The 21505-nt window shown below is 49.1% G+C and overlaps 2 protein-coding genes across 7 annotated transcripts in view; both read right to left on the reverse strand.

Annotated features, from left to right (window-relative positions):
* LOC102911311 (fatty acid hydroxylase domain-containing protein 2) overlaps positions 1-21505 on the reverse strand; it is a 44299-nt gene that overhangs the window by 10577 nt on the left and 12217 nt on the right. The window contains exon 2 of the mRNA XM_076542401.1: positions 1896-1943. Within this exon, the coding sequence (XP_076398516.1) occupies positions 1896-1943 (48 nt within the window). The remainder of the gene's footprint in view (positions 1-1895; positions 1944-21505) is intronic.
* The window catches only part of LOC121831808 (fatty acid hydroxylase domain-containing protein 2-like), a 30987-nt gene continuing 19677 nt past the window's right edge, over positions 10196-21505 (reverse strand). For all 6 annotated transcript variants that reach the window (XM_076542400.1, XM_076542399.1, XM_076542395.1 and 3 more), the window contains 7 exons: positions 21305-21396; positions 21107-21210; positions 18421-18542; positions 13246-13451; positions 12759-12864; positions 12312-12478; positions 10196-11325 (listed from right to left, as the gene is read on the reverse strand). In XM_076542400.1, the coding sequence (XP_076398515.1) occupies positions 11133-11325; positions 12312-12478; positions 12759-12864; positions 13246-13451; positions 18421-18542; positions 21107-21210; positions 21305-21396 (990 nt within the window). In that variant the 3' untranslated portion in view covers positions 10196-11132. The remainder of the gene's footprint in view (positions 11326-12311; positions 12479-12758; positions 12865-13245; positions 13452-18420; positions 18543-21106; positions 21211-21304; positions 21397-21505) is intronic.

Here is a 21505-nt window from a genome sequence, read left to right on the forward strand (position 1 = left end):
GGGCTCACTGGAGCTAATGACTAGGACAGGCACAGAATTTCATGGAGCTGACCTGAGAGGACAGTTCTTTCTACCAGACTCAAGACCTGAGGGGCCTATGGTTTCCTTGGTCCATTCCCAGAAACGTGAATCTTCAAGTCAGCTCTCATCCCTGTCCATTCTACTCTCCATCAAAAGATAAAGCGTCCTTTTCACAGCCAGTGAAGGTACACATTAGGGCACAGCCTCAGGAATGTACTCTCTCATCTCTCTTTTCCCACTCTTAAGTCTCTTTCTCTACCTGCCCTCTGTCTAGATTGGATTGCCCCAGACAATTCACAACTTGTTCTTTGTGTGCGTGCGTGTGTGTGTGTGTGTGTGTGTGTGTGTGTGTGTGTACACATGCCAGATGCCATCCCTGGGTGTTGATCCTTAGGCCTGCCCACCTTGTCTTTTGCAACAGAATCTCTAACTGGGATCTGAAGCTCATTGATGAGGCTTGGTTGGCTGGCCAGCAAGCCCAAGGTCTCAGACTGTGTTTTCCTCCCCAGGCCTGGGATTACAATACATACTGTGGACCCTGCCTTTACATCCCTTCTGGGGATTGAACTCAGGTCCTCATGCTTACTTGGCAAGTACCTTACTGACCAAGTCATCTCCCCAGCCCAAGAACTTCTCTGACACAAATCACTCTAACTTTGACAAGCTTCTTTGGGCTGTCCCAGTGAATCCCTGAGAGTGTTCTGAGGACAATTCAGCGACTTTCAGGACTGTTGGGGGATTTTTTGTTTGTTTGTTTGTTTTGGGGTTTTTTTTATTTTTATTTTTGAGACAGGAACTCACTGTGCTGTCCTAGAACTCCTTATGTGAAACAGGCTAGCCTTGAACTCAAAGAGATCTGCCTCCATCTGCCTTCTGAGTGCTTGAATTAAAGGCATGCACCAGCACTGCCGAGTCATTTTGGGGATTCTAAAGCTCTTGGATTCAATAAACTGCATTAGTCAATGAAAAGTTGAATATCAGAGCTAGGTCTGGTGGTACACACTCAGACACATATAATAAAATAAATCCTGTTTTAAAATTACACAAAATAAAAGGAAAGTGTGAATTTCAAGTGCAGGATTGCTCAGGAGGGTTTCCTGATCTCTGCAGCAGGCCAGATAAAGGACAATGGTCCCCTTGGAGTGCAGGGACATGCAGTGTAGAGCTGAGCTGGGTCAAAGGATGTCCCTCCACCTCTCAGTGCATGGCAGCTCTATTGTCTCTACAGCAGTTGAAGAAATGACCAGTTCCAAAGCTCAGGGCTGAGACAGAGAGCAGAGGGTCAATGTAGGAGGCTGTGGGCTTTCCAGCTTTTTCCCTCTCTCACACACACACATGCACACACACACAGGCATACAGAGATAGATAGATAAATGAGAGAGAAAGAGACAGAGAGACAGAGACAGAGACAGGCAGAGAGGACCAAGTACCTTGTGTCATCATACAGAGTTTGGAGCCTGTGCTCTCTGCCTGGTCACTAACATGAGAATGTCACCTTGGAGCAGCCACCCCTGAAGCCTTGAACTGTAAAGGAAACATAAGAGAGGCAGGCGCTGGTGGCACACATCTTCCATCCCCACACTCAGGAGCCAGGCGCTGGTGGCACACATCTTCCATCCCCACACTCAGGAGCCAGGCACTGGTGGCACACATCTTCCATCCCCACACTCAGGAGCCAGAGGCTGGTGGCACACATCTTCCATCCCCACACTCAGGAGTCAGAGGCTGGTGCATTTCTGAGTTTGAGGCCAGCCTGGTCTACATAGAAACACCAGGCCAGCCATGGCTATGTAGAGACAAAAGGGAACAGGAGACTGTGGAGCCCCCAGGGAGGGGCTACCCTTCACCAGCACAGTGGGAGAGTAGGTGCTTACCTGGTTGGACTTCCCATGATGTCTTGGGCTTTCCATGTCTCCTGTCATCTGGAAGACAAAGTACAGGTTTGGGAGTCCCTGCCACATGCCGCTGAAGAGGGAGCAGTGAAGGAGGACAAGGCTGGCACCAGACAAACTGATCCTAAAACTTATACTGGGGAAATGATCAGTAAAGAGCTAAGAAAATGCCAGAAAGAAGGGCATTTCTGTTGGGAGGGGCAAAGACAAGGACTGTGAGCTCTGCCAACACTGAAGGCAGACTTCATACAGAACTGACTGTGGGGGCTGGAGAGATGGCTCAGCAGTTGAGAGCCCTGGTTGCTCTTCTAGAGGACCCAGGTTCGGTTCCTGACACCCACATGATGGTTCAAAACCATCTGTAACTCCAGTTCCAGGAGATCTGATGCCCTCTCTGGCCTCCTTAGGCATCAGGCATGTATGTGGTACATACACTTACATGCAGGCAAAGCAATCATACCCTTACATCCTTAAAAAAGATTATGTGCAGATGTTTCTGTGTGTTGTGGTATTGCACATGAGGGCAGGTCTCTGTGGAGCCTGAAGAGGGCATCTCACAGAGTGACTGGAGGTGGAGCTACAGGTCACTGTGGGACAATGAATGTGACTTCTGGGGCCTGAGCTGGGTCCTCTGAAAGTGAGGAGCGCTCTTATTGACTGAGCCATCTCTCCAGCCCTGCCCTGTCCTTTATTGTTCTTCTTGGTTGTTTATTCTATTTAATTAGGAGTGTATATGAGTTCTTCTCAATTGTTGACTTGGAGCCACAGTTCTCTGGGAGGAGTCGGCCTGGGCACAGCTGGGGCATGCTGAGAGCCCCCAGGGTCTAGTGCCTGCCTTGATTTGCCCCTGGCCTGGCTAGTGAATAAATAGCCTGTTTGTTTTATGACAGAGCTTTTTTTTTTTTTCAATTTCAAAATTTGTGTAATAATTTTATTTTTTTATTATTAAGAAATTGTTGGGGCCGGGCGGTGGTGGCGCACGCCTTTAATCCCAGCACTCGGGAGGCAGAGACAGGCAGATCTCGGTGAGTTCGAGGCCAGCCTCGGCTACCAAGTGAGTTCCAGGAAAGGCGCAAAGCTACACAGAGAAACCCTGTCTCGAAAACAAAAAAAAAAAAAAAAAAAAAAAAAAATAGAAAGTGTTGGGGCTGGAGAGATGGCACAGGGTTTAAGAGCATTGGCTGCTCTTCCAGCGGTCCTGAGTTCAATTCCAAGCAAGCACAATGTGGCTCACAGCCATCTCTAATGACATCTGGTACCATCATCTGGCTTGCAGGAATACATGCAGGCAGGACACTGTATATATACTAAATAAATCTTTTTTTTAAAAAACGTATTTAAAAAAAGTAATTGTCTATTCCTTTTACATACCAACTACAGATCCCCCTCTCCTCCCTCCTCCTGGCCCTCAGCCTTCCCCTCTAACCCACCATCTATTCCCACTTCCTCCAAGGCAAGGTTTCCTGTGGGGAGTCTGCAGAACCTGGTAGAACCAGTTGAGGCAGGTCCAAGCCTCTCCTCCTGCACCAAGGCTGCACCAGGTGTACCACCATAGGCACTGGGCTACAAAAAGCCCACTCACATGAGGGGTGTGTTAGGGGAAAAGACGGGCAGCGGGAGAAGGCAGGAGAGGTGAATCTGTGGTTGGTATGTAAAATGAATAGAAAATCTCTTAAATAAAAAAAAAAAAAAGGCCACTCGTGCACCAGGTTCAGATCCTGATTCAAGAGTTCAAGCTAAACAACTGTCTATGCAGAGGGCCTAGTCCAGTCCCAAGGGGGCCCCATAGCTATTGGTCCACAGTTCGTGAGTTCCCACTAGTGGTCTGGTTGTTTTTGTATGTTTCTCCATCATGATCTCAATGTCCCTTGATCACAGAATCTCTTCTCTCACTCCTACTGGACCCCTGGGGTTTGGCCTGGTGCCTGGCCTCAGATCTCTGTATCCTTTTCCATCAGTTACTGGATGACGGCTCTATGATGACAGAGTATTCACCAATCTGGTTACCGAAGTAGGTCAGTTCAGGCACCCTCTTCACTATTGCTAGTAGTCTAATGTGGGGTCATCCTTGTGGCTTCTTGGGAACTTCCCTAGCACCCTGTTTCTCCAGTTCCCCTGATGTCTCCCTCTATCATGGCATCTCTTTCTTTGCTCTCCCACCTTTTCCCTGTTCTAGCTTGACCATCCCGTTCCCCTATGTTCTCATCCCCCATGCCTTGCTCTCATTACCCTCCCTCACCCACAGTTTGCTCATGTAGATCTCATCTATTTCTCCTTCACTGGGCGGTCTACTCCTCCCTCTTAGGGTCCTCCTTGTTAGCTATCTTCTCTGGTTATCCTGTGCTTTACATCTAGTATCCACTTATGAGTGGGTACATACCATGTTTGTCCTTCTGATCTGGGTTACCTCACTCAGGATGATATTTTAAGTTCCATCCATTTTCTTGCAAATTTCATGATGTCATTTTTTTTTTCTGCTGAGTAATACTCCATTGTGTAGACAGAGCTTTAATAAGTTCATGGTAAGATACTCTGTTTCACTAGCTGTAAGGGACACTGAGCTGTCCCCTCACACTGGTTAGGACAGCTACTGTGAAAAGCAACACAGGGCGGGGGTGTGGCTTAGTGACTGGAGCTGGTGTGCAGCCCTCAGGAAGCTCTGGGTTCCCACCCAACAGCAGACAGGATGATGCAAGAGTGCCTGGAATCCCAGCACTCAGTAGTCAGGAGGACAGGAGTTCAGAGTAAGGAAGTTTAATGGGATCCATATGGCGGGACACATTGTCATCTCAATGCTGGGGTGTCAAGGACAAAGGGATCCTTGGGCTCATTGGCGGGCTAGTCAGGCTAGCTGAATCAGAACACTCCATGTTCAATGAGAGATCCTGCTTCAAAAGTTAATGTGTAGTCTGGCATGGTGGTGTATGCCTTTAAGTTTTAGTTACAGTGTTGGGAGGCAGCCAGGCTACATAGTATTAATGAGGTGATGAGGGACTGAGGAAGACACCCAACTTCAACTGTGGACTACACACACACACACACACACACACACACACACACACACACACACACACACACACACACACAGAGTCACTGACAACTACGTAGCAATTTTTGTTTGTCCCTGGTAGGCACTCCCAGCATGGTCTGATTCACAAGGCCAGCAGCCCAGCCCAGAGGAATAGGTCACCATCATCCCATTGCCCACCCTGTTGCCTGGGGCCATACCCAGCCACAGGGATTTAGGTCTCCTACCCCAAGGTGGGACAAGGTGTTGCTTGGATTTAAAGACTCTCAGGGAAGGGGGTGAGAAGGCACAGTGTCAACAACACAGACATGGGAAGTCCATTGAAAGCAAATAATAAACTCAGTTATTCAATAACAAAGTAGGACTTATGTACCCTCCTCCCAGCGCCCAGTCTGTGTTGTCGTTCCTCATTGGCTGGGCACGATCAGGAACTCTGACAGCAACTGTTGCTAGGCCCTCAGGCAGACTCTAGGTTGGCTCTTAAGGAATACATTATGTGCATGCCTTGGCTACTGGTCTGAGCCAATTTCCTGACCCTATGGGCTTGTTCTACAACAGGGAAGGATCCTAGACCTATGGAAAGGAGGATGCTTGGTGTAGGGAAGACTACTTGACCTGTTTATCCCTGCCTCGAGGGGTGCTCTTTCCTGGAGGTGCCAGGCAGGGATGAGGGAGATGATACTAGGACCAGACAGGGTCATATCTATTCCACAAGGAAGCCTTGGGGACCCTTTCAGTGAACATTCCAGGACTGAAGCCTTGGTCCAAACCTGAGGTAGACGCATCTGAACATTACATCAGTAAACTGGCTTATAAAGGGACTGTGAAGCATAATCTTTTGAGGCAAGGCCTTAGTAGGCCAAGACAGCATTAAACTTGACTTTGAACTTCCTCCTGCCTTCATCACCCATGTATGGAGATTACAGGCAGAAGCCTCCATCCCTAGTTTGTACAGTGCTGGGTCAAACCCAGGGCATCATGCATGCTAGGTGAGCACTCTTCATCTGAACCATACCCCAGGCCCAGGCATTTTCTTTTAAATCACTGCTTGCTCTTTTTGCCTTGTTGACCTGAGAAGGCTCTGTGATTCCACCCTGGTCTGGTCCATGTCCCTAGGTGAACAGGGAGGTGAGAGAAACTCCCTTCACACCCACCAGGACTCTGAGTAAGGTAAGTCCTTCCCAGGTCCATAGTTTGCTTGCTGTCTGGGGATCTGAAACAGTATGGTGCATGACGCCCAGGGAGGCAGGAGTGTGGGGACTTTAGTTTGAGCCCGTTGACCATCTTGTTGGTGACAAGGAGCCAAACGTCCAAACACGCACTTCAAGTTGGTGGGTGGGGGTATCCAGAAGTCTGTAGAATGGCTGCTGTCAGCATGGTCCTGGCTCCTGTTTTCTCTCCGGCGCTGTCAGGCAGTACCAGGTGACCACCATGGTCAGGATGGCCCTCTCACTTGGGAGCAGGCAGGAGGTATTTCTGGAGCGTTTGTTCCTAAGCTTCCAGAACTCTTGCTGCAGCACTACACAGGGACCCTCCCTTACAAGTCAGAGTCTTCTCCCAGCATCCTTCCCATCTAATCAGCACCGCTACCTTCACCAAGAGCTGTGAGATGTGGCCTTTGACCTTCCAGAGTTCGTCCACACCTTCTAGAAGCTTTGGTGAAGAACTCGGACAGGACTGAGGCAAATTCTGGAGGTATGAACCTGAAGGAAGACTTTCAGTTCAGACATATAAGCCCCTATTTTTCAAAATCACCTTCAGAAGAACCAAGCTAGAAGTCTGGTGATACACACTTGTCATCCCAGCACTTGAGAGTCTGAAGGTCAGTGTCAAGGACAGTCTGGTCTCCATGGTGAATTCCATACCAGCCTGGATACACAGTAAAATGCTGTCTCAAAAAATTAAAATCTGAAGCCGGGCGGTGGTGGCGCACGCCTTTAATCCCAGCACTCGGGAGGCAGAGCCAGGCGGATCTCTGTGAGTTCGAGGCCAGCCTGGTCTCCAAAGAGAGTTCCAGGAAAGGCGCAAAGCTACACAGAGAAACCCTGCCTCGAAAAACCAAAAAAAAAAAAAAAAAAAAAAAAAATTAAAATCTGGGGCTGCAGAAATGGCTGAGCTGTTCTGAGAGAGTTTGTTGGCACAGGGGCCTTAACTCCAGCTCCAGAGGACCCAGTGCCCTCTTCTGATTGCTCTACACCTGCGTACATGCAAACCCACACACAAACAAGTAATTAAAAGTAAAAGAAAGCTGGTGGTGGTGGTGGTGGTGGTGGTGGTGGCGGCGGCGGCGGCGGCGGCGGCGGCGGCGGCGGCGGCGGCGGCGGCGGCGGCGGCGGCGGCGGCGCACGCCTTTAATCCCAGCACTCGGGAGGCAGAGCCAGGCGGATCTCTGTGAGTTCCAGGCCAGCCTGGGCTACCAAATGAGTCCCAGGAAAAGGCGCAAAGCTACACAGAGAAACCCTGTCTCGAAAAACCAAAAAAAAAAAAAAAAAAAAAAGAAAGTAAAAGCAAATCTTTTGTTGTTGTTGTTGTTTTTTCCTGAGACAGGGTTTCTCTGTGTAGCTTTGGAACCTGTCCTGGAACTTGCTCTGTAGACCAGTAGTGTGGCATCGAACTCACAGAGATCTGCCTACCTGTGCCTCCAGAGTGTTGAGATTAAAGGTGTATTCCAACACTGCCCAGCAAAAACAAATCTTTTAAAAACAACGATGAATTAATAAAGGACTTAAAGAACAGGTAGACCTGTCTAAGAAAGTACTGAGGAGAACAGGGTTCTTTCTGCCCTTAGGCATAAGTCTCCAAGTTTTATTTTTAATGAACTAACACTTTGTATGCTAAGAAAAAGTAAAAAGGGGCAGTGGTGGCGCATGTCTTTAATCCCAGCACTCTGGAGGCACAGGCAGGCAGATCTCTGTGAGTTTGACGCTAGCCTGGTCTACACAGAGAAACCCTGTCTCGAAAAAACAAATAAAAAGGAACTATCCAAAAAGAAGGAGATATGAGCGACCAGCCAGGTGTGGAGGGCATGTCCTTAATCCCAGGTCTTTGGAACTCACAGGTAGGTACTAGGGTTAACCGATGAGTATATCTAATGATCTTAGGGCCCTGAGATGTCTACACTCTCATGTCCACTGAATCACTGCTTACAACTGCTGAGAAATGGAGTAACTGCCAATATAGTGGAGCACATCTGCAATCCCAGCTACCTGAACCATCCTCCTTGGATAATTTATCCACACCTTGCCTCATAACAAATAAATAATTAATTAAAGAGGGTGGCTGGAGAGATGGATCAGTGGTTAAGAGTACTTGTGGCACAATCATGAGGACTGGAGGGTTTTTGTTTTGTTTTGTTTTGTTTTTTTGGTTTTTAATGGGTTTTTGAGACAGGGTTTCTCTGTGTAGCTTTGGTGCCTTTCCTGGACTAGCTCTGTAGCCCAGGCTGGCCATGAACTCACAGAGATCCACCTGGCTCTGCCTCCCAAGTGCTGGGATTAAAGGTGTATGTCACCACTGCCTGATGAGGACTGGAGTTTTAATCCCAGAACCCATATAGTGAGCCAAGTGTCCCACAAACATCTGTATCTCCAGCTCCAAGGAAACTGATACCTTCTGGTCTCTGCAGGAGTGCACAGATGCACACACACGCACCGTTGTCTGAGTGCATGCCCTAGAGCGTGGACGGACACACACACACACACACACACACACACACACACACACACCTTTTGACAGTTTAGAAGATCTAGATGATGAGCAGCTTAAACACTCAGGAGGACACATAGAGACCAAATCCTCTCATCCCAGGTTGCTCCTCTGACGGTCTGCCCAGATGGCGACCACTGCAGCCAGTGTGGCTGTGGGCTCATGATGGGGTGAAGGCACACCCACACCAGGGGGCTTCAGTGGGGGTGGTAATGCGGAGCCCACAAAGCCTGACATCCCTTACCAGGGAGCCTGGCTGGCAGAGCAGCAATGTACAAGGTCTTGTGTTTTGGAAATCAGTTTCTGGAGTGTGCCCAGAACTGGGGTCACCCTATGGTGTTTCAAGGCCGTGCTGAGGCAGTGTAGACTTTCAAATGCTTGCTTAACCTGACCAGGAACTGAAACATTATTTCACACTGAAGAACTGAAATGTAAGCTCTAATGAACAAGTTACTTTATGGTAAGAACCTGACTGGTAGTGGAAGTGTAAAGCCAAACTAACCCTCATTATTAACAAGTCTGTTGCATTAGTGGCCATGGAAGGCAGTGCCCACTGTGTGTGGGTCACTGAGGATTGTTAAACTGGGATGTCCAAGTGTTTGACTTCCTTGAGCAAGCTGTGTGGTGTTTTATATGTGAGTTAATTAAACTAAAGTGATTTTATTCTAGAAAAAACAATGCTTTTTTAAATAAAGGGAGGTGTGGGGTGTAGGTCAATAATAGCACATTTCCCCTACATATGAGGCCCTGAAGTTAATCTCCACTCTAACACTCACAAGGAAGAGAGAGAGGAAGGAACACTTAAGTGTTCATCAACAGTGAATGGACAGTCAAAATTGAGGTCAGCCACACAAAGATGACAAGGAGAATCCTATCATTTTCAGTAAGATGGATGGAAAGAACTGGAGACCATTATGTTTAGTAAAAAAAAAAAAAAGGACAGAAAGATGAGCACCAGGGTCTCTCACCGATGGATTCTATCATTGTTGACACCATCCTTTGAGGATGGTGGCTCTGAGTCTGTGGGGAAAGGGCCCAGGGGAGAGGTCCTCACAGGTTCTCTGTTACACTGAGGTAGAAGCAGATTCCCTGGGGTACAGTTGGTTCACTGAGACCCCAACCCTGGACGTGTGACAGCCATGGTCGTTTAAAGGGCAGAGCTAAGATCTGGGAATCAAGTCCTCCTGGGAATGTGGGATGAGGAAGTGCAGCGGCTGGACTCTGCTCTGGACACACTCACAGTACAAAGTATAAGACTGTCCTCGCCAATCCGAGCCCTAGGGAGGCAGAGCCAGGCAAATTTCTGTGAGTTCGAGGCCAGCCTGGTCTATAGACACCAAACTACACAGAGAAACTATGTCTCCAAAATAACTATATATAGAGAGAGTATCCTCTGGTGTGGGAAGGCCCTGGGGCTATGGGAGTGGTGGAGTTTATCCACATCCCTGTTATTTCCTGAGAACCTCTGCTGTGTTTGTCTAGGCTGCCTCTGACCTGGGTCTAAATCCCCCAAGCAGCTGGGACTGTAGTGCAAACCACTGCATCAAACTCTGTTAAGAAAAGGATTTTATTTCAGCCACACTAGGGAGTCTTGGCTAACCATGAACTGAAAATGTAAGCTCGGCACAGTTGGGCTGAGATTTAGCAAATGGTAGTGGAGACAGCCTTCCAGATCCAACCTCGTTGCCAAGTTCTCGGGATCCCAGGCTTCCTAAGCATGAGCTGCCAGGGTGGGGGCCTAGAAAACGGGACTAGAGAAGCTCACTGCTACCTACTCCCCGGGCATGTTTAGTTGATTAGCCATTTAAAGGAAGACAGGACTGACCTTGGGCCCTGTTTTCTGAGACTCATTGTTGGGGGGAGGAGATTATTTTGGGTTTAGAGAGCACTGACTTGGGTCTCCCCCACACCAGTTCAGCTCCAATAACAACAGGCTAAGGCACGGGGCCTGGGGTGCATGTCATACTGAGAAGCTCTTGTGGCCTGTCATTGTTTCTTCTGAAGGATTTGTATCTTTGGAGGGCAAAAGTCACCCAGGCTTTCTTGGGAGGAAGCAGGGACCACATCTAGCATGTCAACACATGTGGCCTGTGACTCCACAGGGTGCCCTGGCTATGGGTGTGAAAGCAGTTTGTGGAGCCAGGAAGCCTCCAGTCCCACTATCACCCCATTCTCTGTATCCTAGGCCACAGGGGAGCTGGCTCTTTGGGGTGTTGGAGCCGAGGACCAAGGATTCCCCCAGGCTCTCAGTGACTTTTCTCCATTGGATGGCCTCCAGTGCAAATAACTAGTTCTTCTTTCCTAAGTCAACTCCTGGTCCTAACGAACATGAGAAGTAGTTTGAGAGAAGCCCAGATCATACCATGGCCTTGTCCCGGCAGGAAGCTTGCATTCCCTTTACCCTAATGGTACAGTCCTTAGAGTATGGAGGCCGAAGGAGGCAAGTTGTTAAGGGCAGCATGGCCCCCAGGCAGTCTCCACACCTCCTACTTGTGAGGAAACACTCTGGATGGTCCAAGCGGACTGTCCATCTTCTTTGGAGGGTCAGGGATGCTCTCTGAAAGTGGGGTGAAGCCCAGCAGGAGGACATGTCTCTCATAGGCCTTGGTCTGCTTAAACATGATGTCAGTCCCATGCAGGTGATCCAGCACCCCCAGCACCCCGTAGCACTGGTTGAACCTGAAGGATGGAAGAGAATGTCTCAGCTGAACCTGGTGGGAAGCTGTGGTTCTCCCTGGTTCCCAGCCCTCCTTCCCATGCTTAGCATCACCATGCTGCCCGGCTATAATGGCATCCTGGAGCATTGGAAATGTTCCCTTTGAGGGTTGTTTTAGGGTTTTTGTTAAAGTTGAGAGCCACTGCGTGATGATGAACTGGAGGATTGAACCCTGGGCCTTTCATATCATGGGCAAATGCCTGCCAGCCCTCTTCTGGGTATTGTGCATGACTACTTGCACAGAATCCAGAGTGTGGGGCATTGATGTCCTCCACTGATCTTACCTCTCTTTACCTTGTTCTTCCTGAACCTGGAGTTCACCTTTTCACCAAATCCACTAAGCTGTCAAGCAACAAATCCCAGCTATCCTCCTGTCTCCTCAATGCTAGGGCTGTAGGTATGCGCAGGACCAAAGCAGACATGTGGGTGCAGAGATACCTCACTCTAGAGACCCACCTGCTGAGTCCTGGGATTAAAGGCCTGCCACCATGCCCTTCACCTCTTTTCTTTGAGGGTGGAGTGGTTCAAGACAAGGGATGAGGCCTATTTTTGGTGTGGAAACTTTAATTCCACCACTTGGGAGACAGAGGCAGGAGGATCTCTGAGTTTGAGGCCAGCCTTGTCTACATGAGAAGTAGGATAGCAAGGACTATATGGAAAACCCTGTCTCAAAACCCAGGAAAGAGCCCACATTGCAGAAAAGTGCCACAATTTTATGCACACAGGTGCTAGGAGATTCAAGGCTCATGAGATTCAACAGGCCCAGAACCCAAATAATGGTTAAAATTCCAAACTACAGGAGGACCTGGTGTCAAAGGGAAAGGAAAAAGATGGAGGTGGCCCTACCTAGAGATCATCCTCCCTGTACGCAGGTGACCCCTGACTGGCTCACATTCAGATGGAGACTTCACTGTCTACAGACACTTGACAAAGGGTGCTGTTGGCTTACTTGAGGTGGTGGTAGTCGTGGAACTCAGGTGAGGGCAGGAAAGGCAGGTGATAGCCACAGTGGGAGATAGTGGTGATGATGAGGGCCAGGGACAACCACACAGTGATGGAGGACAGATGAGAGCCCATTGCTAGAGGACCCACCATAACTGGCAACATGTTGGAAACCTGTAGGAGAAAGGATGATTCCGGGAGATGGAGGGACCCAGCTGGGTGTTCACTCTGCCCTGAGTGGTGTGAAGGGAGACCTTGGCTTGTAACTTAGGACACTCAACTCAGCTTCACCTTCCTCTGGAGCAGAGTCAGTGTGTAGAAGGTTGGGGACAATAATGTAATGCACACTGGGCACCTGGCAAAGCCAAGAGATGGCAGCTTTTCAGTGGGAAGAAAAATTAAAAGGGCAGGGAACCACTAGCCTCCATTCTGGAGCTTCAAGGGCTATATTTACCACGTGTTCAATAGGGTGGGCATAGACTGAGATCACACCAATGGGTGCTGTCCATTCATGATGTTTCTTGTGAATTTTCTTGTACAACGTTGGGTGGTGAAGGAGCCTGGAAAGATAATTCATAGTTGGTAATTGCAAACCTTCCCTTTGTCTCCATCCTGAGCAGATCATCAAAGCAAAGGTGGGAATGAGGTCCACATCTGAGGAGCTGGCATCTACTCCTTGCCCTCCTCTAGTCTGAGTGGACGATGAGTCTGGCTTATGTTGTCTGCCAACCCCAGTGGTGAAGGTAACTGATGCCATAAAGGACTATCAGGAAGTGGATGGGAACTGACCAGATCTCCCAAATAGGGCAGCTCTTCCTTCACCAGGCATTGTGTCAAGGTGGAGATTAAGTTGTGTCTCAGGCAGTTTTGAATATGGGGCCTGAGGACAGAGACATTTAGTGTTCAGGGTGAAGTCAGCTGTGTGCATGTAGAGAACTCACCGATGTGAGTAGTAGAACAAGATTTCCTCCACGAGGGTGAAGAGGGCAAGCTCCACGAGGAACCAGTGGAAGGTGGGCAGCTCTCGACAGCAGGGGTCTCCCCTCCACTTGAAGAAAGGGTAGAAGATGACCAGCATGGGAAGAGAGATCATAGTCTGGTTGAAAACAACTGTGCGGATAGACTGACGCAGCTTCACGGGGTCCACCTGCCGGGCGACAGAAGGAATGGAGAAAGGGGACATGTGAAGTAGGTCTCTACCTGACCTGCTCAGGGTGGGCTTCTGGGAGTGACTGGGGTAGTCCACAGTCTGGGGCTGGCCATGGTGAGCTCTACAGTCCTTGCCTGTCCTGGAGAATTCCTCACCAGAGCATAGGCCCTGTGGGCCAGGGTCTGCTACTACTGAGTTCTGGCCTACAGAACACCCAGTGCTCTACAAGGACAATGAAACAAGTACCAGTGAAACACACAGGAACAGATAAGCAGTGATGATTGCCTTAGCCATCTTGATGAAGGATTTCAGAAGAGGTCTCTGACCTCAGAGCATGCTGGACTGTCCTAGCCACATAAAGGGAACAAGGCATCTGGATTGGATGGGTGTGAGGCCGGCATGTCAGGTCCCCCATCTCAGCTTGCTCTGCTTGTGGCCAATCCAGAGATGCTGAACAGATGACACACTGGTCCCAGAAGAAAAGGCTAGTGGTCACTTTGCATTGCCTAAGAACTGTCAGCCTCTATCCAGTGCCCTGGTGGCTGCAGGATACCCCCTGGGTATCTGAGAATTAGGACTAGAAAAACTGGAACGAGGCGTCAGCAGAAAGACTAGAAACAATGAGTCATCCAGTGTCTCAAACTTGGAACCGTTTAGGAAAAAGTTATAGAGTAAATGGTTGAATCTGAAAAGGTGTGTGGATGAGTCTCCTATATTTTTCCTACATTTCTCTATGTTTACAACTTCCTTACTATGGGAATACCAGTTGCTGTAGGCTTAAGAAAATTATATATATATATAAAAACAACTCCCTTACTATTAAATGCTTGGAAAAAAACAGCCAAAGGGAAGGCCAGAGACTGCATAGCCCGTTTGAGAGGCTACGTAGACAGTTCTGAGAAGGTGCAGAGAGGACTCTGAAGCAGTGTAGACAGTTCTGAGAAGGTGCAGAGAGGACTCTGAGACAGTGTAGACAGCTCTGAGAAGGTGCATAGAGGACTCTGAGACAGTGTAGACAGCTCTGAGAAGGTGCATAGAGGACTCTGAGGCAGTGTAGACAGCTCTGAGTACATAGAGGACTCTGAGACAGTGTAGACAGCTCTGAGTGCATAGAGGACTCTGAGACAGTGTAGACAGCTCTGAGTACATAGAGGACTCTGAGACAGTGTAGACAGCTCTGAGTGCATAGAGGACTCTGAGACAGTGTAGACAGCTCTGAGTACATAGAGGACTCTGAGACAGTGTAGACAGCTCTGAGTGCATAGAGGACTCTGAGACAGTGTAGACAGCTCTGAGTACATAGAGGACTCTGAGACAGTGTAGACAGCTCTGAGAAGGTGCATAGAGGACTCTGAGACAGTGTAGACAGCTCTGAGAAGGTGCATAGAGGACTCTGAGGCAGTGTAGACAGCTCTGAGTACATAGAGGACTCTGAGACAGTGTAGACAGCTCTGAGTGCATAGAGGACTCTGAGACAGTGTAGACAGCTCTGAGTACATAGAGGACTCTGAGACAGTGTAGACAGTTCTGAGAAGGTGCAGAGAGGACTCTGTGACAGTGTAGACAGCTCTGAGAAGGTGCATAGAGGACTCTGAGACAGTGTAGACAGTTCTGAGAAGGTGCAGAGAGGACTCTGAGACAGTGTAGACAGTTCTGAGAAGGTGCAGAGAGGACTCTGAGACAGTGTAGACAGTTCTGAGAAGGTGCAGAGAGGACTCTGAGGCAGTGTAGACAGCTCTGAGTACATAGAGGACTCTGAGACAGTGTAGACAGTTCTGAGTACATAGAGGACTCTGAGACAGTGTAGACAGCTCTGAGAAGGTGCATAGAGGACTCTGAGACAGTGTAGACAGTTCTGAGAAGGTGCAGAGAGGACTCTGAGGCAGTGTAGACAGTTCTGAGTGCATAGAGGACTCTGAGACAGTGTAGACAGCTCTGAGTGCATAGAGGACTCTGAGACAGTGTAGACAGTTCTGAGTGCATAGAGGACTCTGAGACAGTGTAGACAGCTCTGAGTGCATAGAGGACTCTGAGACAGTGTAGACAGCTCTGAGTACATAGAGGACTCTGAGACAGTGTAGACAGCTCTGAGAAGGTGCATAGAGGACTCTGAGACAGTGTAGACAGCTCTGAGTGCATAGAGGACTCTGTCAGTGAGCGTTGCCTCTTGGGGAAGCATAACAGGAGGCGGTGTGGATTTGGGTGAAGTGGGACAGGGGCTGGTTTTGGTTTTGGAAATAGTCTTGGCGGCTGGAGAGATGACTCTGATTGCCAGCACCAGCTGTTTTTACAGAGCACCCATGTGATTCCCAGCATGCATATGGTGGCTACTGATTGTCACTCTGGTATCTTCTTCTGGACTCTGGGTGCTCCATTTGTGTGGTACACAGACACGCATGCAGGCATAACACCCACACACATTTTTTTAAAAAAATGTATTGAAACAGTCTCAAGTAGCAAAAGCTCGTCTTCAACTCCTGATCTCTCCTCCAGCCTCCCTCTCAGATGCCAGATTCCTGCTGTGTGCCATCACACCTAGCCAAGGTTTGTGTTTTACTTTTTAGAGATGGCAAAAGTAAAGCATTTATGTGACAATGCAAAGAGAAATTAGCTGGGTTGGGAAAGAGATGTAATAATAAATAAGGAAGAGGGAAGCATATAGAGCCATTCCTGGATCAAAAAGGACAGGAGCCAGGAGACTGGCAGGCACAACCCAGAACACAGCATGAGACCCAGAGCTGTTGGAGCTGTTTATGGGGCTTTCATTCCCTTGGTGCATCAGGAGCCAGGTTAGGAAGGAGGAGATGGGAGAGTGTCTGTGTGGGCAGACTAGGATGCTAGGAATGCCTGCTCCATCAGCTCCCACCTCAGCCTGTTCCTAGGATCCTTCGAAAGTCAGCACCTCCCACAGCTAGCCAGGGACTAGACGGTCCCAAGCTCCTTCCTGATGTGTCCTCAGAAAGTCTGAAGCAGAGCTGTGCCGGCCTTGGAGTTTCATGGGTTGAGCTCTGCCTCTTTGGCCTGGGATGCTGAAACTTGAACAGGTCCCTCACCTCTAGACCTTGTCCTCTGGGAGAAGCCCCCACACTGCCTGCTGCTCTCTAGTCACTGCATACAGAAAGGTTTCCAGGTGGCACAAGATATTTAGAGCTGTAGACTGCTGAGGATCTGTAGGAGCCCTGCAGCTGGAAAGGCCCAGGGTGGGGCTGGGACATGGCTCAGTGGGTAGAGGGCCTTCTTGGTGTCCTTGGAGCCCTGGGATTGATCCTCAGCATCATAGCCCAATGAGATGGAGGAAGGAAGATAGGAGTTCAAGGTCATCCTCAACTATATAGGAAGGTGGAGGCCAGTTTGGGCCAATGAGACCCTGTTTGGGTTGCGGGCAGGGAAGAAAGAGGATGTTCTAGTCTATGTCATGTCCTACCCAGGGTCCATGGCAAAGCTTCATCTGAAATATGACAGTTCCCACAGTGTTCAGCCTGAAGATGAAGGCATTCAGTCATGGTGGCTGCTTCAGAGACAGAAGGTCTGCAGATGAAAGGGTCTTACAGGCCACATACTGACACAAAGGCTTCCAGGCTGTTCTGCCAGGGGGAGCTGGAGGGAGCCTCCCAGCTCTCTGGCAGTTGTCCTCTCAGGAGGGGACCATTTCACAGGGCTCCAGCAGGACCCCTTTCCACCCTAGTGCCTTCAGTGTCAGGCTGGGCAGACTCCTTGAGAGCAGAGGTGACTCATCGGGCACCTGGGCAGGTTAAGAGCAGATTGCCAGGAGAGTTGGGTGGGGCTGAGGGAACAGCTTGTTTTCATAATCACCCTCTGCAGGGTTGTGTAAGGGAAGATTGTCTGCAGGTTGTCAAAGCAGCAGGAAGGCAGGCCAGACTGCAGTGTGGTGGTTCAGCTCCTACAGTGAGCAGCTGCTAAGAAGCAGGGACTGTTCCTGTCTTCCTGGGGTTGTCTTGACAGCTCACACTACTGGCTGCCTTGGATGATGGTGGCACACGCCTTGGGAGGCAGGTGCAGGCGGATCTCTGTGAATTCAAGGCCAGGCTGGTCTACATAGTGTGTTCCAGGACAGCCAGAGCTACATAGAGAGGTCCTATCTTAACAAAAATAAATAAGGATTTGCTAAAATGACTACCTCATACATACACGGTCTGTACCACCAACTCTACCTGCCAGATTGGAGAAGCCTCTCTTGGGGCAGTGCATGTCCGGTTTCAGATCCATGGTCTCATGGGTGAAGTGCTGCTGGTGTCTCTGAGACAGCCCAGGAGGGCTGTCTTATACGCTTTCCCTCATACGCTAAGCACAGTGTCATGGGGCACCCTGTGCTGGGAATAAGGAGACCAGGACATTGGTCTAGACTGGCCACTGGCTGAGTGGTCTTTTCATTTTGTTTTTTCATTGGTGTGTGTGTGTGTGTGTGTGTGTGTGTGTGTGTGTGTGTGTGTGTGTGTCTGTAGGTGCCTCTGTGTCCTGATGAGCACCTGAAGGTCAGAATAAATGAAGTTTTTCTTCTTCCTCTGTGTGGGTTCCAGGGATCAAACTCAAGTCTTCGGGCTTGGCAGCAGATAGATGATCTTACTTGCTGAACTATCTGACTGGCCTTTTCTTTTAGACAGGGTCTCATGTAGCTCTAGGTACATTCAAACTTCCTATGTAGCCAAGGATGACCTTCAACTTCTAATCCTCCTGACTCCTCCTCTTTCCTGAATACTTGGATTATACCTGCACACTCCCACAAGTGCATACGTGCTTTGGGGTGGAACTCAGGGCTTCTTTCAGGCTAGACAAGCACTCTACCAGCCAAGTACACACACACACACACACACACACACACACACACACACACACACACACACTCCCTTCTCTCTAAGCTGGATCAGATCACCTGGAAGGTAAGTCATCTTCTTGCCCTGACTCCCGTCCCTGCATCCCTGGAACTAACAGCTGCACTGGCACTCACCGGCTCATTCTTGCCCAGTTGGATGCGGTAACGGGAGATGAAGGTGGGTTTCCCTGTTGTGTCCACCACCAGCAGAAGGCCATTGAAGACCCAGAAGCAGAGCGCAGGAACCAGGGCAGCACCTGAGGCAGATAACAGAGGGAGTTAGAGCAGCCCTGGGTTCCACAGTAGCTCACTAGGAAGTGAGTGAGCACCTGCAGGGATCTGTCCCTGCCTGGTGACACACTGCTTGTGTCCTAGCCATGGAACCTGGAAAAGTCACTAAATATCTGTATTTGTTCTGTCTGTCTGACTATGTGTGTTCACCCCTCCCTTGTGTGTGTGTTTGTGACAGGGTCTCTCTGGGTAGTCCAGGCTGGTCTTGAACTCATTATAGATTTTTACCCCTTGCTCGGCCTCTCAAATGCTGGCATTAAAGGTGAGTCTTACCACACCTTAGTTTTAGGTTTTTTTTTTTTTTTTTTTTTTTGATTTTCGAGACAGGGTTTCTCTGTGTAGCTTTGCGCCTTTTCCTGGAGCTCACTTGGTAGCCCAGGTTGGCCTCGAACTCACGGAGATCCGCCTGGCTCTGCCTCCCGAGTGCTGGGATTAAAGGCGTGCGCCACCACCGCCCGGCTAGGTTTTGTTTTGTTTTGTTTGACTTGTTTTGAGGCAGGGTCTCACTCTGTCCTAGGCTGGTTTGAATCTCACTGTACAGTCCAGACAGACTCCAAATTCAGGGCAATCCTCCGGCCTCATCTGCCTGCTGCGTAAGTGTTGCTGCTGTACCCTCTAAGCACAGTTACTGATGACACTCCCTTTAGCTCTGAGCAGTGTTCCTTATGGATGGTGAAACAGTTTTGCTGCCTGGTCTATTATTTCCAGTGCTGACACTCTATAAATATTTTACAAGGATGGTGGTGGTGCAGGCCTTTAATCCCAGACTTGGGAGGCAGAGGCAAGCAGATCTCTGTGAGTTTGATGCCAGCCTGGTCTACAGAGTGAGTTTCAGTACAGCCAAGGCTGTTAACACAGAGAAACCCTGCCCCACCCCCTCAAAAAGGAAATTTTTAGACAATAGTGATTGAAGGAAGGAGGTTTAGAAGTTCAGTTGTCATCCTCAGCCACATAGCCCATTCTTGGACAGTCTGGGCTGTCCTATGCCAAGAAGGCCTATGCCACTTGAAACCCTATGCCAAGAAGAAGAAAAATCCAGCCTGCAGGATGGTTAGTGTTAAAGCTCTTGTTGGACAAGTCTGATGATCTGAACTCTACCCCACAAACCACATAAACGTGCAGAGAGAGCAGTAACTTCGGGCCTGTCCTCTGACCTCCACACACTTAATGTGGAATATGCATGTCCCTACCCAATCACACACACACAATAATTAAGGACAATTCAAAAGTGCTGACCAAGACACATTCATGTCTTTAATCTCCTACCTATGGCAGGTCCAAGGGACATGACAGTGTTACCTAACTACTGTGACCTCTTACAGGATTGGGAATCCTGAGGGACAAGGACATTGTTTCACTGTCTTTATCTCCTTCCTTTAACCCTTCCCTTCCCCATCAAACACAGTGTCTGGGGTGGGAGGGCTGTAGGAAGGACATGGCCAGTGTGGGAAGGGCACTGGTAGACCCATTCTGCAGGATAGTTGGAACGACTCTGAAGTGAAAAAGAGAGAGACAGAAAGGAAATTCACATACGATTGTGCACAGAAATGCTGACACAGCGTCTTTAAAACTAACAAGAAAAGCCGGGCGGTGGGGGCGCACGCCTATAATCCCAGCACTTGGGAGGCAGAGGCATGTGGAGCTCTGAGTTCGAGGCCAGACTGATCTACAGAGTGAGTTCCAGGACAGGCACCAAAGCTACACAGAGAAGCCTTGTCTGGAAAAATCAAAATAAAATAAAAATCACAGGAAAACCTGGCAGCTAGGTAAAGATGGCTCAACAGTTAAGAGTATTGGCTGCTCTTCCAGGGGACCCAGGTTCAATTCCCAGTACCCACACGGTGGCTCCCAACCATTTGTAACTCCAAGGAAAACCAATACCCTCCTCTGACCTCCCAGTTCCTATATGAGCATGGTGCACGTACGTAGACTCGGGCATACACATGAACACATACAGGAAATAGATTGTATTTTTTAAATCACAGGAAACATTTAGAGTAGCCTAACTCTCTGTGAGTAGGAGATGACCTAAGGAGTCCTTCCCATGACAGAAAATAGCTGCCACTTTGAAATATTAAGCCCTTGCTCACAGGGCAGTGGGCTACAAGTATTCAGCAAAAACCTTGGTTAAAAACAGCTGGTTGGGCAGGTAGTAGAACTGTAAACATAACACTCAGGAAGCAGAGGCAGGAGGATCTCTGAGAGTTCCAGGATAGCCAGGACTACATAATGAGACCCTGTCTCAAAAACCACAACAAACAGCAGATTGAGCTCACAAGCAGGTAAAGCCTTGCAATAAGCTTGAAACCTGAGTTCAGTTCCCAGTACCACATGGTAGAAGGCAAGAACCAACTTCTGCAATTATCCTCTGACCACCACATGCATGCTCTGGGATGCTCATGCCTCCTTCACATGCACATGAAGTAAATATAATAATGATAATAAAACAACAACAATAAATTATAATAAACTAGTATGGGGAAAGAACAAGTGTGGAGCCCAACCCACAGCCCTCAGCCTGGATCCTCACCTATAAGGAACAGCATCCACTCGTTGCCTTCAAATGTAGACAGCAGTTTCTCCCACTGGGTCTGCCAAAAGTAGCCAGAAGCACCCCAAAATCTCTGAAGATGCCTTGGAGGAAAAGCATTTACGTGTTTACGAGCAGACTGGGAAGCCAGCTCTTTCATGCCGTGCCTCTCACCCCAAAAGTCTGGGGCACACTTACCATGTGACTGAGTTCCAGAAGGCTACAGACAAGAGCAGCCCAGAGCCTAGGATGAGAGCCGTCCTCCTCATGGAGCCCCAGATGTGTCCTTCCTGCAGGAGGTGAGGGTGTCAGGCTGATCAGGCTCCTGCTGGGAGCAGGTGGATAACCTTTCCCTGTCTGTGGAAGGTCCTTCTCTACCAAGGGCTCTTGGCTGTGTCT

The sequence above is a fragment of the Peromyscus maniculatus genome, chromosome 8 (assembly GCF_049852395.1).
Source record: "Peromyscus maniculatus bairdii isolate BWxNUB_F1_BW_parent chromosome 8, HU_Pman_BW_mat_3.1, whole genome shotgun sequence".
Taxonomy (NCBI): domain Eukaryota; kingdom Metazoa; phylum Chordata; class Mammalia; order Rodentia; family Cricetidae; genus Peromyscus; species Peromyscus maniculatus.